Source organism: Giraffa tippelskirchi, chromosome 1, assembly GCF_054371585.1.
Source record: "Giraffa tippelskirchi isolate mGirTip1 chromosome 1, T2T-mGirTip1v1.2.pri, whole genome shotgun sequence".
In the NCBI taxonomy this organism is placed as follows: domain Eukaryota; kingdom Metazoa; phylum Chordata; class Mammalia; order Artiodactyla; family Giraffidae; genus Giraffa; species Giraffa tippelskirchi.
Genome location: NC_137275.1, coordinates 66,746,814 through 66,765,552, shown reverse-complemented (window position 1 = coordinate 66,765,552; position 18,739 = coordinate 66,746,814). Strand labels below are relative to the sequence as shown.

The 18,739-nt window shown below is 41.6% G+C and overlaps 1 protein-coding gene across 12 annotated transcripts in view; it reads right to left on the bottom strand.

Annotated features, from left to right (window-relative positions):
* The window catches only part of CCDC149 (coiled-coil domain containing 149), a 114,340-nt gene that overhangs the window by 57,225 nt on the left and 38,376 nt on the right, over nucleotides 1-18,739 (bottom strand). For 7 of the 12 annotated variants that reach the window (XR_014069279.1, XR_014069296.1, XM_081543508.1 and 4 more), the window contains 2 exons: nucleotides 11,058-11,219; nucleotides 9,290-9,328 (listed from right to left, as the gene is read on the bottom strand). Coding sequence is in view for 9 of the 12 variants with exons in the window: in XM_081543508.1 (XP_081399634.1) it covers nucleotides 9,290-9,328; nucleotides 11,058-11,219 (201 nt within the window). In the remaining 3 variants the exon portion in view is untranslated. Of the gene's footprint in view, nucleotides 1-470; nucleotides 561-9,289; nucleotides 9,329-11,057; nucleotides 11,220-18,739 lie in introns of all 12 variants that reach the window. The other 5 variants (XR_014069225.1, XM_081543365.1, XM_081543946.1 and 2 more) reach the window with 1 other exon arrangement.

Genomic DNA, 18,739 nt, shown 5'->3' with positions numbered 1-18,739 from the left:
CCTTTCTTTTATTAAAATGGAATGTAAAGCCCTCCCACCCCAGTCTAACTAATTCTTTTGAGTTTTACTTCCCTGGCGGCTCAGACAATAAAGAATGCACCTGCAATGCAGGAAACCCGGGTTCAATTCTGGGGTCAGAAGATCCCCTGGAGTAGGGCATGGCAACCCACTCCAGTATTCTTGCCTGGAAAATTCCATAGACAGAGGGGCCTGGTGGGCTACAGTCCATGGGGTTGCAAAGAGCCGGACACGACTGAGCAACTAACACTTTTACTGTTTTTTCTTCTCTGTGAACTCCCATGCACATAAAATATTTATAAAATTGTACGCCTTTTTTCTCCTGTTATCTGCTTTTGTCAGTTAAATTTGCAGGCCTCCATTCACTGAACCTAAGAAGGGAGAGGAAAAGATTTTCCTCTCCAACAGATAAAAACAAAATGAAAGAAAGTGATGAAAAGTTTAACATTAACCTTCCAATCTTCTGCTAACCAGACACTGGGAAGGGCAGTAAAATGGGAAGGCCACAAGTTTTCACCCAAGTTCTTGAATAATTCAGCCACCTGGAGGGGAAAGGAGCAACATTTCAGTTACAATCCCTTGAGTTATCCTGAAAACTTTGTAATTTATTAGATACACACCACTTCAGAAACCTAGCTGTGGAAAAGTCATCATAATGACTCTCATAATTCTCCATCATAACGTAAAAGTGATGTGTACCAGAAAATCCTGGAACTGCCTTCTCAGCTAGCTGACATATCAAAACCAGGATTTAAAAATTGGAAGGGAAAAAAAATAAGAAAGAGGCGAGTAAAAACTTGGCCTAGCCACTTCCTCAAGAAGACTACTTTTTTTTTTTTAAACTGTGAGAAAGAGACCAGATTTAGAAAAGGCTCCTCAACTGCACGGTGTTTATCACCTGAACCCTTTAAACTCACACCTCCAGTAGTGTAAAGTACTCGATTAAGCAAGAATATGTTAAAAAAAAAAGTTTGAGAAAATGTGCAGTATACTTGAATGGTGTGATTGATAGCAAATTTAATTGCAATTTCTACTCCGCTGCTTTAGTCCTACAGCGACTCCTGTGTTAACAGAGTGAAACTTGCTTTGCTGAGCAAGAGCCCCCTGTTCATAGCAACTGCCAAAGTGATGACCTCTGCTACAGCGACAGCTTTCTTATTTACAAAAAACAACCACCGGAAAGAGAGTTCATTCCACCCAGTCACACAGAGTTTTTGGCTGCTTAAGGAGCCCTCTCACCTCACAATCTCCAAACACACACTGGCGAAGGCAGGCATTTCCAGACCCACAGGCAAATGCTCTTCTATGGGCTTAGGAGGTTGCTATATAAATAAATGTTTGCTTAATCTTGGCCATTATGGCTCTGCATCTGCCACTTTAGTGGCTCCTGTTAATAGCTCCCAAGTTCTTTAGACTCACTGAGCTTAAATCCCTCCATCTATTAATTGGGGGAAGCCCTCACCTTCCTGACAAAAGTTGTTGCAAGGACTTGAAGGGCTTCTGAGCAGGAGGCGGTAGCACTCAGAATGAAGTTACAGTTGTAATGATGTGTGGGGAGGCTCCCACAGGCTGAACCCTGGATTTCATTCCTGTTTCCCTGGAGTAACACTGAAGCTGTACTGTTCAAAGTGTTATAAAAAGAAACATCTCAAAGCACTCAAGACCTCTGAAGGAAGTTTTAGGTTCGGAGCATCAAACTGGAATGCATATACAAAGTTGCTCTGTTTTGTGGTCACTGGGGACTAAAATAAGATTGACCAAGAAGATTTGCTGCTGAAGCAAAAGGCTCCCTCCCATTCTACAAAGGGTCATTCTGTGCTCTGATTTCTCCAGGGTTGTCATTCTGGCGTATGTCATCATCCAAATAAGCTATCATTTTTTAAGGGAAGAAAGCAAAGGCTCCCTCCTGAACCAAGAGGAATACCTCCCCTGGTATCTCAGCTTGAAATCAAAACAGGCAAAGACAAAGATGTGTTTGATTGTTTATTCAAGAAGGAGTCTGATAGGGGAAAACTGTGTTGCCATGACCCTAAAGAATCCCAACCTATAAGATTAACCCCAGATCATTTAAATTCCCCTTTATCTCCTTTGGAGGAACTGCTTTTTTAGCAAAAGAAAAATATTTAAAGGGTCATCTGAGATCTTTTGGTGATCTTGCACTGCACTGCAGAGAGGTGCTCTGTGTATAGTTCTGCCTGGAGTATCAAGAAGAAATTTTCATTTCAATATCCCCTGAGAAGCTATTAGTGAAATCACTGTTGTCATGATTTCTTCAATGCTTCTTTAACAGATGATTTGCCATTAGAAATTGAGTTGTTTTAAAAAGGATTCTAAATTCTAAAAGAGAGCCTCGATTGACAACCATATTTCTAAAACCACAAACATGAATGTTCTTGTCTATCCTGAGAGGAAGAGACAAAAAACAGGTAGATATTATGACCAGACACTGGTTGGCACAGGAAAGAACAGTGGCCTAACAGATAAAGATTTCTAGCTTAGTTTCTGGTTCTCAATCACTGCTTAAGCAGAGGGCTTCGGATAAAGCACTTCATCTTTGAACTTCCAAAATGGGTTGGATTAAATGTTGACTATGCTTTTTCCTGGGCTTCCCTGGTGGCTCAGATGGTAAAGAATCTGCCTGCAATGCAGGAGACCTGAGTTCAATCCCTAGGTTGGGAAGATCCCCTGGAGGAAGGCATAGCAACACCCTCCACTATTCTTGCCTGGAGAATCCCCATGGATAGAGGAGCCTGGCAGGCTACACTCCATGGAGTCGCAAAGAGTCAGACGTGAATGAGTGACTGAGCACATGCTCTTTCCAATTCAAACAGTCTAAGACTGCAAGGAGCTCCAACCAGTCCATCCTAAAGGAGATCAGTCCTGGGTATTCATTGGAAGGACTGATGTTGAAGCTGAAACTTCAATTCTTTGGCCATCTCATGTGAAGAGTTGACTCATTGGAAAAGACCCTGATGCTGGGAAGGATTGGGGGCAGGAGGAGAAGAGGATGACAGAGGATGAGATGGCTGGATGGCATCACCGACTCAGTGGACATGAGTTTGGGTTAACTCCGGAAGTTGGTGATGGACAGGGAGGCCTGGCGTGCTGCGGTCCATGGGGTCACAAAGAGTTGGACATGACTGAGCGACTGAACTGAACTGAAGAGTCAAATAAGGAACAAAAACCTAAATTAGAACACTGAACAACACACTAGGAGATTTGGATTTTTAGTCCTGCTCTACTCACCTCCTGTATGACCTTGGACAAGTCACAGGAAAAATTAAAGAATTAGCCAACACTGAGAACTCCATGGGGTCACAAAGAGTCAGACACTACTGAGCAACTGAGCAACACCACACTGAGCACTCACCAAGCATAAGGCAGTGGGCCTTATACATGTTATCACATTCATTCTTTATACAAATTTTATGAATCTATCTCATGATTATGTTCATTTTGGAGAGGAGGAAACTGAGTCTCAGAAAGGTTACATAGCTTGCCCTAGATCACCCAGTCAGCAAGTGAAAGTATTATACTTATATCCCCCAAGTTGGATGCCAGAACCTCAGCTTTTATCTATTGCCATACATGGTGCTGCCTTTCAACTTCAGGAAAGACCTAACTTGCCATGTGGCTGCAGAAGCCAGCTGGGAGATGACACACATACATAGATACATGTGTCCATGCACACCATATACACACGGTCTCTGAAAAGCACAGAGCACTGCAAAACTGAGGATGTGGTACTGTTTCTACTTATATTTGAGAAGAACTTGCAATACATTTATAGTCAGCTTGAGCTGCTACAGCAAAGCACCACAGACTGGGTGGCTTATACACAACAGAAGTTTATTTCTCACAGTTTTAGAGGCAGGGAATCGGAGATCAAGGTGCCAGCACAGTCAGGTTCAGGGGAGCGCCCTCTTTCAGGCTGTAGGTTTCTTCTTTTGCACTCACATGGCGGGCAGCAGAGAAGGGCACTGAATCCACTCATGAGGACTCCACCCTCATGACCTCATCTCATTCTAACTACCTCTCAGGGGCCCCACCTCCTAATACCACCACACTGAGGAGTGGAGTTTCAACATACAAATTTAGTGGGGGGGGGGGTGGAGAGGTAAACATTCAGTCCATGAGACAGTGATGATAGTAATCTCTCCTTCTGAGCTGAAGACGGGAGGAGTCCATAGGAATCCCTCCTTCAAGTCAAGAAACTGAAGCCACGGTTTCAAGGCCTGTGGCCAATGAGATCCTCAGTGCTGCATCTTCTCCTTTTCCAATGCGGGGATCTCTTGATCCTCTTCCATGTCCCATCTGTTACCCTGGCAGCTGGTTCTCATTCCAATGCCTTCTGCTAACACAGGTACATTTGCTTTGCAGCTGGAGGGGTAAATACTTCACTTACTGTTTTGCCTTTGGGATAAACACGCAATATAAGACAGGAGACACTAGGTCAGGGTGCACACTTCTACCCTTCGTTCCTGCTGATGAAAAAGTGAAGAAGGTAATTGCACCTCTCTCATCCAGTACCAGCACACAGATGCTAAAGCTGTCTGCTTCTGGCTAAATGGAACGTTTCACTGTAACCAGCACCTGCAAATGGAACAGTGCATTTTCTTCCCCACACTGAGCTAATGAACAGGGCATCTGAACACCCTTGCCCACCCAAAAACCAACAGCATACGTTTATAAATCAACGAAAGGCAAACAAAATTTGAAAACCTATATTTTAAACAGGTAAGAATTTTTCCAAAATACTAGAACTATTTCCCCCCACTGTTTATCAAGACATTTCTTCCATTACTAAGCCAGAATTCCCTCCCTGGCTTTGGGCTACATTTTTCTCTCCATTGCACCGACTACCATTTAACATCCTGTATATTTTAATCATTTTGTTTATTGTCTGCTCACAGCATCTCTATGAGACTTAAGGTAACTATATTATTTATCATCCAAATCAAGACACTCTGTAGAGAGAAGGGAGCACTAATACAAATTATGTCAGGACAGGGACTTCCCTGGCAGTCCAGTGGTTGAGAGTTTTCCTTCCAAAGCAGCAGGTGTGGGTTCCATCCCTGGTTGGGTAGCTAAGATCCCACATGCCTCCTGGTCAATATATACAAAACTGAAGCAATATTGTAACAAATTCAGTAAAGACTTTCAAAATGGTCTCATTCCAGTATTCTTGCCTGGGTAATCCCATGGACAGAGGAGCCTGGTGGGCTGCAGTCCATGAGGTCACAAAAAGAGTAGGACAACCACATCAAAAAAATCTTATATAAAAATAAAATTATGCCAGGACAAGAGGTGCAAATGGCAATGATCCTGAGCAAACATAAGGTCTGCTCACTCTAACCAAGGCAGGTTCCACACGCTCAAGGATTTGGGTCTGACTTTTTTCACACCTGTGTTCCTAGTGTCTAATTAGCACAGGATACCCATAAGGTGTTCCATAAATACTTACTGAACCATGGTGGCTCTAAGAATGAGCTCTGAGTGGACTGCAGGACTTTAAACTCCTTCTCCATCACCAATTCCTCATGTTATTTCCCTTCAGTAATTTACTTAACTGCCACTGGCCTCAATTTCCTCATTTGTCTGACTGTAATAATAATAATAACCCTATTTCCCATGGTGGTGTGGGAATTAAATGGGATCCTCCAAGGTGTAATGTTGGGCATAGGGTCTGATACAGCAAGGATGAGCACTCAAAAACACTGGTTCTGTCATTAGGATTTGTCATTCCAAGACTGTCTCAAGAAGGCACATACAGCAGATGGTTAACACACAGTCTACCCAGCATCCTGTCACCATGACAACAACAGAAGCTGCCTTATATCTACAGTATGCCTGGCCATGCCCAGTTGACCTGGAAGTGGACCCCTGGACTGAGCCTGGCCTAGGGGAGCTCTCTCCTGGGACTCAGGGAGCAGCTTCTTCCTAGAGATCAAAGACGTGGGATCTATAGCCTTTATGTGGTCAGCAGTCATGTTTCCTATTCTATAGAGAAAGCAGGTCCAGAAAAAGAAATGATAGCTGACCCAGAGAATGCTGAAGGCAGAGGAAAAACCTGGGGGCCCCTGAGTGCTGGTGGTAGCTGGTCTTGAGGCTTGGCTTCATTTCTGCCTCCCAAGGTGGCTGCTCACCCAACCCTTCTGAGGTTCTACGAGCCAGTAACTTCCTCTTTGGCCCAAGTGATTTCAAGTTGCCAAGTGTAACCAGAAGGGTCCTGACAAAGGCACACAAATATACAATTGATTAAAAGAGAAAAGGATGATCAGGAGGGGGAGAGGATGATGAATATTTATTGATGCTCACCCTGTGCCAGGCACTGTGCTGAAGACTCTACTTTTGTTACCTCATTTGTTCCTCACAGCCATACTATGCAGTGGGCACCAAGTTTATTCCCATTTTGAAGATGGAAACACTGAGTCTCAGGCCCCCAAAGGAAACTTCCCAAGGTACATTATTAGTTTAGTGGGTGTCACTGCTGGCCCTTCCATCCCAGGTGATTACTCTAAGCTAATTAATGAATAGTATCCTGCCAGTGAATATTAACAGACTAGGAAGGACAGCATGTCCTACATTGGTCCAGTGAGACTGGAGGGAAGGACTTATATTTCAGGGCTGGGTTTTCGGTCTTCCCTGCTTATGGGAGCTGGCCTCAGGAGAAAGCTGATGCTAAACTCAAGAAGAAACTGACGTTAAAATTGGCACAGTGATAGAACGGTCAGATAAAATATACGATTCCCAGCTCAATGTGAACTTCAGATTAACAGTCAATATTGTTTTAGTTAAGTAAATATTATTGCATGATACATGAAATTGAAAGTGTTAGTTGCTTAGTCGTGTCTGACTTTTTGCAACCCCATGCACTGTAGCTCATCAGGCTCCTCTGTCCATGGAATTCTCCAGGCAAGAATACTGGAATGGTTAGCCATTTCCTTCCCCAGGGGATCTTCCTGACCCAAGGATAGAACCCAGGTCTCCTGCGTTGCAGGCAGATTCTTTACCATCTGAGCCCCATGCTGCTGCTGCTACTAAGTCACTTCAGTTGTGCCGGACTCTGTGCGACCCCATAGACAGCAGCCCACTAGGCTCCGCCATCCCTGGGATTCTCAAGGCAAGAATACTGGAGTGGGTTGCCATTTCCTTCTCCGATGCACGAAAGTGAAAAGTGAAAGTGAAGTCGCTCAGTTGCGTCCAACTCTTAGCGACCCCATGGACTGCAGCCTACCAGGCTCCTCTGTCCATGGGATTCTCCAGGCAAGAGTACTGGAGTGGGGTGCCATTGCCTTCTCCATACTCTTATACTAAGAAGGTATTCATGGTCCATCTGAAATACAAGATTTGATTTCCTGTATTTTTCTTTGGTAAGTATGGTAGAGAAGAGAGAATGAGTACATGACAGTTCAGCATCTGAGACCTGCACTACCTCTCAACTTGCGGTTATGCAAGGGTATCGACTCCTTTACTGTTTAAGCAGTTTAGAATGTCTGTCACTGGTATCCCAGTCCATCCTATGTCATCCATCACAGGCAGGAAGGGTGCAGAGCCCAAGCTCATACCACCACACTAAATCCTAAACGGACAGAAACTAAATGCCATATTAAAAGCTACAAAGCCAGAACTTAGGACATTGAACCTGTTTTGTTTGTTTGTTTGTTTGTTTCAGAGCTGTAAGAATGCAGCTTGACAGACTTACTGGAATTCATCAGATTCTCTTCAGTCAATGTAAATTTTTTATTATAAAGTCACGGAACATGAATTCACTTACACTGTAAAACTCCTTCATGAATACTAACAAACTCTAAAATCGCAGCAAAGATGATGGCTCATAGACACCAAAAACACAAAAACAAAAACATAAGCAATTCCACACTAAGGATCCCAATTTTAAAACATTTATAATAAATTTCCACATCATTTTGTTTAGGAAAAAAACATCAATTAGCTCCGTAGAAGAATCTGATATTAGCTCAAAGCTGGAGCATTACAAAATAATCAAATAAAATAGAAAAGGAATATGGGAGTGACCATAACTGAATGCCTGAAAGAGTAACCATAGGACTGAATTGTTATTTAAGGGTAAATGTTGTGTGTGTGTGTGTCTACAGTTTCCTCAGTCATGAATCTTAGGTGTTCATAAGCTGTGCCAGGTATATGATCAATGAACAAAAACAGGATGTTGGCTGAGCCATTACAGCTCTAAAGACAGCAAACAATTCCTGAGTCCTTATTTTCACCCACCAGTTTTGAAGCCCTGCTCTGGTGCAGAGGGTTTCCCATAACATGGAACACAGCATTAATATCACCATCATCCAGGCTACCTTCAAGCCCATGAAACGCTACCAGTCAGGGGGTGTCAATATAGAAAGTTGTGAAGTTGAGGAAATAGCTAACAAGATATCTTTGAAAAAAGCAATATATATAAGTATGCATGCAACTGGATTTTAAAAATTTGATGTATGATACTCCTGGACATAATGCTATAAAAGTGTTAACTGTCCCTACATCAATCTATAAATTTAAGAAAACTCCAATCAAAATACCAACAGGAATGGGTTTGGGTGGGGTGGGGATTAGAGGAGGACTCGATAAAATATTTGTCAGTTAAATTTAAAAAAAAATAAGAAATCTGAAAAGAAAGAGCAAAGCTAAGGATAATATCCCAAACAGGTATGGAAAGTATAAACAAAAACAGAATAACGTGGTACAAATAGGATGGTACAGGAAGCTCAATGGAACAAACAGAAAGTCCACAAACACACACACACACACACACACAAGATAAGGACTTATTCATTGAAAAAAGTGGGCACCTAAAATCTGTGGGGGAAATGGATTCATCAATAAACAATGCTGGTTAGCATTTAGGAGAGAACATACATGGCTTATGAGCTTTGCTGGTAAGATGTCTTTAAAAGTCTGAAGTGGCAGAATGACATTCATCCATGAAATAGTGAGCTAAAGCCCGCTAGCAGTGTGCCCTCAACTTGTGGTTTTTCAACAGGATTCCCAACAAGAAAAGGAACAGAGTCAACTTGTGTGCCCTCTTCTATCCTGTTAGACTTCACTGTGTCTCCTTCACCCAACCCTTAGCTCCTCTTGGTAGTCAGTGTTTCTCAACCACACTGTCCCCAGTAATACAAACACCTCTGAGAAATTAAAAGATTTCGCTACACATTTTGGGATTCCCTGATCCTTCAGTTGTTGTCAGACATCAATACAAACATCCTGAGAGTTACCAAAGATCAGGAGTAAGTCTTACCTGTTTCCTCTTTTCAGGGGGAAGTGAAGGATCTCCATCCTACAAAGAAACCAATGTTACATTTTATTTTTTAAAAAATCAGATATGTGTAGATTCAAGGAATTGTACTGAACTATGAACTAAATTCAGCCCCTCCCCCCAACTCCTGCCCTCTGCAACCAGCAATGTTCTGAACCAAACTAAAATATATTTTAAAAACTGATAACTGTAAACTGAACCAGAGTTATTTTGGGAAAACCTCTAAAGAATCACTTTCAATTAGGACCAATCTATATATTTTCTATAACATGGTTGGATGGCATCACCGACTTGATAGACATGAGTTTGAGCAAGCTCCGGGAGTTGATGATGGACTGGGAAGCCTGGTGTACTGCAGTCCATGGGGTCACAGAGTTGGACACGACTGAGTGACTGAACTGAACTGATATATTTTCTAAACCTATGTGAGCCAAATAAATTAATTACTTAGATTTATCAAAATTACTTTTGAGCAGACTAAACTGAAATAATATTTCATTTGGTTTGAGTTCCTTTTTTAAATGATTAGATTCAAGGTAATAGTAATGGACACACATATGCACATGCATATACACACACACTTGAATTTTCTCTATAGACAGAACAATTTGGGGACAGGATATGCCCAAAATACAAGAAAACTAACTGAGAACTTCTAGCCCTATCAGATTCTTGTCTTAAAAGGATTTAATTTCTCTCCCTCATGTGCCATCTGGCAATACATAAATATCTCAGGTAAATGATAAATGCTCAGGAAACAGTACTCCTTTATCTGATGCAGTCCTCATGTAAGTCAACATTACTTTAACCTTAGGAATCTTTCTATTGTATTTCTGTTGAGGACAATTCAATGACCCCAGCAAAGCTGGTTAAATGTAAGCAATAGTGTCAGCACTTAAAAAAGAGATGGCATAAGTGAGAAAAAATGAAGTGAGAATGCAAAATAGCACTATGCAGTTGGTATCCTCCAATTCATTTTAATTTGCATCCTTAAAAATTGTGCCATATGAAAACTAGAGAAAATCTAATTGCCCAGGAGAGGGAAAGGTTTAAAAATTATGGAAATACTACTATGCAAATATTTCTTTAATGAGTTAAATCTGTATATATGGCCTAGAGAGATGTCCAAAATAAAGTGCTGAGCGAAAAGAGCAAGTTTTAGAGTAACATTTATATAAAGCTGTCCAATAGGATTCTCTGCAATGAGGGACATGTCCCACAGCTAACAGTCCAATATAGCAGCCACCATGGAAATGTTCTATATCAACACAATCCCATACGGTAGCCACCAGACAACTATAGCGATTGAGCACATGAAATATGAGGAGTCTGAGTGTTCAATTTTATTTAATTCTAATTAATTCAAAATGAAACTTAAATAACCACATGCAGCTAGTTAGTGGCTTCTGTATTAGTACAGATTTATAACATGAATCTTCCAGAAAAATAAACCCTTCATACAATTAATTAATAAGTAAATAAGGTACACGCAGACACATTCAGATATGTGTGTACATTCACAGGTGCCAGAGCAAGTATCCGGAAGCAAATACTTATCAACCAGCAAATGGTACTGGGTGCGGAGGAAGTAGGGTTGATGACTTTCATGTCTTGATAACTTGAAAGACTTTCATGTCTTTCCAGTTGGTAACTGTCTGGATTCAGCCCTCTTTGGAAGAGATCACATGTTTAAAGCCCCTCTTTCTATCTCCATAAGGGAACAGGGACATCACCGTAACGTAATACGTACGATGAGTTCGCGGTACTTCTTCTTCAGGGACTGGTGACGCTCTCGAAGCTGATTGGCCATGAGTTTGTACTGGTCCCTTTCCTGTTGACATGTGTCCAGCTCCTTGGAAATGATCAGCAGGGCTTCCTTCTTACTCTCCAGCTTCCTTTTACACACCAGGTACTGCAGAACAAACACATCCACGTGACTCAGAACTGTCACCAGGCCTCCCTCCTTTCACCCGCATTGGAGTTCATACACCCTGCAGGGTTGATTTTGCCTTGTTGCTTTTTGTCTTCAGAGATCATATACCCAGAGACATTTGTCATTCAATGACACGTGAGCTCAAAGGCTGCTAAAGTACTTGACACAGTGCCCTTGTGACAGAACCAAAACCGTGGACATTCATGAAGTTTGGCCAACTGAGACAGGTAAAATAATTGGTAAGTTAGAGAGCACAATCCTTTTATACAATTCCATAGTTAAATAGATAACAGGATGCCAAATTTTGTTTCAAAAGGTACTTATATATCCTGATATAACCGTGTAAAATTCTATTAAAATTTTACAAAATAACATAACACAAATTTAATAAAAATTCTGTATATTACTAACAATTATCTCTTGGTAGCAAAATTATTTGCATGTTTTCTTTATTTTTTATGCTTGCAAAATGTTCTAGAATACACCTATATGGTTTCTATAATTTAAAAAAATACCAAAAATGTAACAAAAAATAATTTGATCAAACTATACATTACTACAATGATTGCACCTGCCCATGCAATCCAGCAGACATTTTCTCACTTGAGAGTTTTTGTTCACTAAAACCGGGCAGAGGTGCGCACTTTTTTCTAGGATTCAAGTGCAGATACCCACCACCCAGAGACCAATTTTATGAGTGAGGTATTTTAGTCACACTGAATTATCCCCTCAAAGTCAAGTTCCATCTTGCTGGAACTCTTCCTCAGAGTTGCAGGATATCTTCGTCTCTCCATCGCCCCTCTCCCCTCACCGTGACAGACCCTCACCTGACAATCATCCACCACCTGGGCCAGCGTGAGCCCGACTGCGATTCTGTCCTTTTATTGGGTCTATTGCACTGTCTGGTGTTATTCACATATGTGAGATGCGGCACTAAATACCTTTTGAATTTGCCCCGTAAAAGACCAAATTCAGAGCATTCATGAAAACAATTTATAGTTTCATTATACACTCTGACATGAGCACTTTGTCATCGCGGACGCTCACACAAAGCAGACAGAGGATCAGCACTCCCATACATTCGCGTCAATGCTCTGTTATGGACAAAAAGCATTACTCATATATAGTGCTTGCTTGGAACTGACTTTGTTAAGTTCAATTTCAAATAAATGAAAGGGGAAAAAGAGAGTTTTGTGCATTAGCACATTTTTTTCCTTAAAAAAAAAAGTAATTGCTTAGCTTCAAAAACAAAGGGGAAAGAAAAGCCTTTCTGAGATGATTTGAGCTCTAAGAGAGGACACTTCCACCCTGGATGAATCTTATTCCTGGCAGTAATGAGGTTGGAATCCTGCCTTTAAACGTCCCAGATTTTAAGACTTTGACATCGTCTTCGTGGAGGCAAATGGTTCTGTTGCCACAGTGATTTCTCAAGAGTAAAATCCCCGACGTGTAAATATCAGAGAAGAGTAGCTCAAAAACCTGAACAGCAATGTCCTCAGGGAGGTATTGAGATTTCACAGGAAAAAATACCATTCACACACAGTTTAACAGATCTACCCTTGTGCCTTCAGTTCTTTACCTGTGATCAGCAGCCTCGGTTGGCAGTGCTATTAGTACTGGTGGCACAAAGACAGTCTCCTTTATCCCTTCAGATCCAAATCTAAGGGCCCACATACACTCTGATTCTTTCCACTTTGGGGAAGAAAATCATAATCATGTGTAGACGTTATAAGCTGAAGCAGGCAAGATTAGAGTCACATCTGGTCTATCGAAGAGGACCAGGTAAGGGCCACCACTTATTAGCAAAATGGAATTCAAGTTCCCTAACCTTGAACTGCAATCTGTTAGGGTCCAAGAGAGAAGCCGTTTCTCTCCCAAAGCATGACCCAAACTGGGCCTTGGAAGCTGTAAAGAGCAGAAGTAGATATCCATTCCCTCTCTGTCTAAGACACTTGGTAGAAAACATGCACAGAGGTGCCTAAGACCCAGGGACCAGGGATTTGAGGAGCAGCATTGCTGCTGTTTGGTTGTCTTTAGGGTGTGGAAAACAGGACAATTAAAAATTTCATCAAAGAGTAAGAAACTCTTTCTGTATAAAGATGAAGCCACTTCAAGAAAAGTATGGTCTTGAGAAAGCCACTGCTGGATGGTTCTTTCTTCTGCTTACTGTGTTCTAGAATAGTGAATTGCAAAAATGTTATTCCATGTCATTTGTTTCTATCAGCAGAACAAGCCTTAGGTTTAAGCCTTATTTATAAAATAGCTCCAAGTGTTGTTGCTCTGGCTGACGATGGGACACCTCCTCTGTAGTTCTGCCACCTTGGTGCACTGGCATCAACAAGAGCTCTGCTCTATGTTACCCTGGGTTGCTTGTGAAAATGCAGATTCCTGGGCCTGGGCTCAGACTGCTCACCCCCCAGCTCACATACCGCCCAAATGGTCAATCTCTGATGGTTGGCTCAGAAATCTGCTGTTAGCACATGGCACAGGTGATTCTTACTCCACCTGTACTTGGAAAACCCAGGCTCTGGGGGCCTCAGCTTCACATTGTGAAGTTAGAAACAATGAACATAGTCTGGAGGGACTGAAAGGCCAGCTGCAGCCCAGAATTTCCAGGCAAGTCTCAGTCTCAGAGACATCCAGAGCTGTCTAAGCCCCCTTTTTATAGCACAGAGGGGTTCCGAACAAGTACAAGCAGGGACCATATTTTACCATCTGGCCAAAGAGCTTCTACATGCAGTCTCATTAAAATATCGATAGAAACTTCGGGAGGTATATGGGAGTGGGGGTGGGGTGTACTGGGGAATGGGATGGAATTTCTCATTCTTCTTCTAAAATGGTGACAGTTTAGTCCCTGTGGTAGCAACTGCTAAATTGTCCCATTTCCTGTCCCTCAAATTGGAAACAAAAAACAAATAACTAAAAAGGAAAGAAAAAGGTGCTGAAGATCCTCCTCCAGGGGTCGCTCTGAACAACCAGGGAATGCACAGGTCCAGCCTCAGCCTTGGAAGGCACCAGAAATAGAACAGAAAGCGAGACAAGCCAATCATTGGGTATGGGACGTCTCCGCTTCTACAGGAGGATGAGTATGGGTGATGGAAGTGGTGGAAAGTAGAAAACCACCGGGCAGAGCCAGGAGGCCTCTGTCCAGGTGTAGGTTAAGTGATGGGCTGATCATGAATTTTGGGACCCTGGGAAAGCCCCAGAAAACAGGAAACAAAACAAACTCATGCTGCCTGGGTCTCAGTTTCCACTCTTGGAAAATGAGCAGGGTTCCCAAGAGTGCCTCCTAACGTGAGGAACCCATGATTTCAACATCCATCCAGTATCACTGGGGTGCAGGATGCTGGGGAAACACTTGGGGGAGGGGCTGCAATCCAGGAGGCATGACTCACTTCCAGTGCCTAGAAATTGCCTCCTCTACCTCATCTAGGATGGAGTTAGCTCAATAATTTCTAAAGATCACCTGCAGCGGTAACTTCAGGACAGCCACCTGGTTGGAAAGGGTGCTCAGGCCAAGGCAATAACCACTGTATTTGTGATAACCACGTACGACAGAGTGAGAAAAGGCTAAATGTCTGCGTGGTTGTCACTAGTGCCTCTCGCCAGTATTTCTCGTTCTTCTTTACTTCCAGGCATCTGGCAGGACTGTTCTTCCCCCATTGCTTTGGAGTAAGGCAGAACCATGTAACTTGCCTTACACAGTAAAGGGGAACCGGAGGACTACGAGTCAGTTCCAGGGTGGATGATCCCGAGGGTCAAGGTATGAATCGCCAGCACAACTTGGATCATGGACTCACAACAGACAACTGTTCTGAAGAGCCATTTGGGTCCACAGAGAAATCTGTGTGATCCAGAAATGAACTTTTATACCGTTAAGATACAAAGATTAGGGGGTGTTTGTTATCAGAGCACACCTTAGCCCATCCTGACTAACAGGATGCATAGCAAAGTATGAGGGTAGCGAGATTGGGGAGATCAAACTGCCCTGCTCTGCGCTTCTACCGAGTTACCACAATGATGAGGAGGATTGATATTATCACTATTCTCATTGCTGTTAGCAAGAACAAAACCAAAGTTTTATGTCAAATGCTTTCCACGGATGATCTCCTTTAATCCCCACAGCACTGCAGTGGGGTTACTGTGTTATTTCAATGTACATTTCCTAAATGAGAAAGTGAGACTGAAAGAGTTTATGCAATGTGCTAAGGGTTTAGTAGAGCTAGAATCTGAACCCAAGTCTTTGTATAGCCAAGCTTGTGAAACCCCAATTTCTGACAAACCAAGCGTTCTGTGAAAAAACAATCAGAATATTCATGGAGTTGGTTACTACATCTAGTTGGTATTTTCAGCATAGGGAAGCTAAGAAAGGGGAATTTTAAATTTGGCTCCTTTTATGTCTAGAATCTCTTCACCCACCCCCTTCTAAAACTAGAAACAAGGCCTGAAGGAAGAAGGAAAAAATAAACAAAGAATTCACCAGTATCTCTCTCCTCTGCTCCTTGTGAGGGAGCCAAGTAGAGGCAACAAGGTTTCCATCCACTTAAAGGAAATGGGATAAGACTAGAGGCTGTTTTCTCAAAAGGGCTTAGTTACAACAATTTTCTATAAGTTGTAGTTGGTCTCAATCATTCATTCAGGGAATATGTTCTGGGTGTCTTCTATGTGTTAGGCACCAAGCCAAGCATTTGGTCTCGCAAATAGATAAATGGTCCTGGGATTTTGAAAAGGAAAAGCATGATACCTGGATAACAAGACGTAATTTCCATAATCCTTTATGGGTTTTTTTTTGAAACGCACAAAGTTTTGAAAACTGAAAATGTGTTCAGATCTTGTTAGTGACCTCAGCTGATGTGAGGGTTTTTACTGTCTTATGCCACTGATTGTGAATATTCATATATTTGCTGAAGACAAATCAATGTGTTTGATTATCTGCTGCTGCCCAGAAGTCTACTGGGGTTGATACACAATATACACTATGCTTACTGCATTTCCTTTCAGATGACAAAAATCCTGCCTCAGAAACATATCTGGGGGCCAAGGATATCAGGTACAGAAACTGCCTTTTATTTGGAAGTCACCCTTGCAAATCTCTATATAGTCTCAAAGACACACTTGTGATGAAAATCAAATCTTTCTCAAACAGTTAATTATCCAAACCTAGGATGTTATTAGATTTTTATTTCCTCATATAGGCAAAGAAAAACTGAAAATACATTACATGCAGGTAAATGTTCAAGCTGCCATAATGCCTACATGCCTATTCCCATCACCTCATAATGTCTTTATTCTTGAAAATTAGCATGAACATTGGAGCAGGGATAAACCTCCCAGATAACCCAAGTGACTTGCCCAATTACAAGGAACAAGGTTGCCAGCTGCCAGCATCTTCCATAACAGTGTCTTCCAAATTGTGGGTCACAATACAACAGTTTGTGTAGTGAAACCAATTCAGCTGCTACCCTCGTTTTCTTTAAAACAAAAACAAACCCAGAATAGAACAGAAAATAGTGTGATCCCATGCAGTAAAGGTAAGTATTAATTCATGAAACTTTTGCCTGTTAATATGTGTGTAGGAACAAACACACCTGTATGCATATCTTCAACATATTCTGTGGACTGCCATTTTAAGGTTTGGAAATGACTTTTCTATAATAAGTTACCCTGTACATTTATTCATTCATTCAACAAATATTTAGTGAAAGACACCAATAGAGGTAAGAATGGAGCTGGGGGGTGGTATTGGGCAGAAAAGAAAATCTACACAGAGGAATGATGCTTGAAATGAATTTTGAAAGATGAGTAGGTATAAAAGGGACCTGAATAAAAGCCATTATGTAATAGAATTAACCAGTTCTTTGGGGTTGAGGTGCAACTCCGATTAATTAATACCTGCTCTGCCTACCTCACTGAGATTACTGGGAGCTTGAAATGCAAGGTATGATGTTAATATTTGGCTTTGGAAACATTCTCAAAATTGAAGGCATTATTTTTTTTACAGCATTTAAAGCTTACAAAACATTTTCCCAGAGACTCTTGTTTGATAGGCAACCTTATAGACAACTGTAACAAAAACTGCTTTCCCCATTTTATAGACAAGATAGCTGAGATTTTCTCAAAGTCACAATGCTCAAACTGTCAGCTTAAACTAGGGCTCTTAACTACGAATTTCAGATTCTTTTTAGTATTCTGTGTTAGTACCAATTAAATTATTAGCAATTCCACAAATCACCTCTCTTGGGTCAAACCATATTTTTAACAAGACACTCTTAGAGATAATTGTGTAACTGAAAACAACACATTTTAATCCATAGTATTTTGAGACCCTGTTTGGAAGACAGGCAGCCCTCCTGGGGCCTTTTCTTTTTAAAAAAATTCAGTTCAGTTCAGTCGCTCAGTCGTGTCCGACTCTTTGCGACCCCATGAATTGCAGCACAACAGGTCTGCCTGTCCATCACCAACTCCCGGAGTTTACCCAAAATTAATTAATTTATTTTAATTGCAGGCTAATTACTTTACAATATTGTGGTGGTTTTTGCCATACATCTATATGAATCAGCCACAGGTGTACCTGTGTCCCCCATCCTGAACCCCCCTCCACCCCATCCCACTGGGTTGTCCCAGAACATCGGCTCTGAGTGCCATGCTTCATGCATCGAACTTGCACTTTTACATATGGTAACACACATGTTTCGATGCTATTCTCTCGAATCATCTCACCCTCGCCTTCTCCCACATAGTCCAAAAATCTGTTCTTTATATCTGTGTCTCTTTTGCGGTCTTGCATATAGGGTCATTGTTATCATCTTTCTAAATTCCATATATATCGTTAATATACCATATTGGTGTTTCTCTTTCTGACTTACTTCACTCTGAATAATAGGCTCCAGTTTCATCCATCACATTAGAACTGACTCAAATGCATTCTTTTTTATAGCTGAGTAATATTCCATTGTGTATATGTACCACAACTTCCTTATCCATTCGTCTGCCAGTGGACATCTAGGTTGCTTCCATGTCCTAGCTATTGTAAACAGTGCTGCAATGAACATTGGGGTATATGTGTCTCTTTCAATTCTGGTTTCTGTGGTGTGTATGCCCAGCAGTGCGATTGCTGGGTCATATGGCAGTTCTATTTTCAGTTTTTTAAGGAATCTCCACACTGTTCTCCATAGTGGCTGTACTACCTTGCATTCCCACCAACAGTATAAGAGGGTTCCCTTTCCTCCACACCCTCTCCAGCATTTATTGTTTGTAGACTTTTTGATGGCAGCCATTCTAACCAGCGTGAGATGATACCTCATTGTAGTTTTGATTTGCACTTCTCTGATAATGAGTGATGTTGAGCATCTTTTCATGTGTTTGTTAGCCATCTGTATGTCTTCTTTGGAGAAATGTCTGTTTAGTTCTTTGGCCCACTTTTTGATTGGGTCATTCATTTTTCTGGTATTGAGCTGCATGAGCTGCTTGTATATTTTGGAGATTAATTCTTTGCCAGT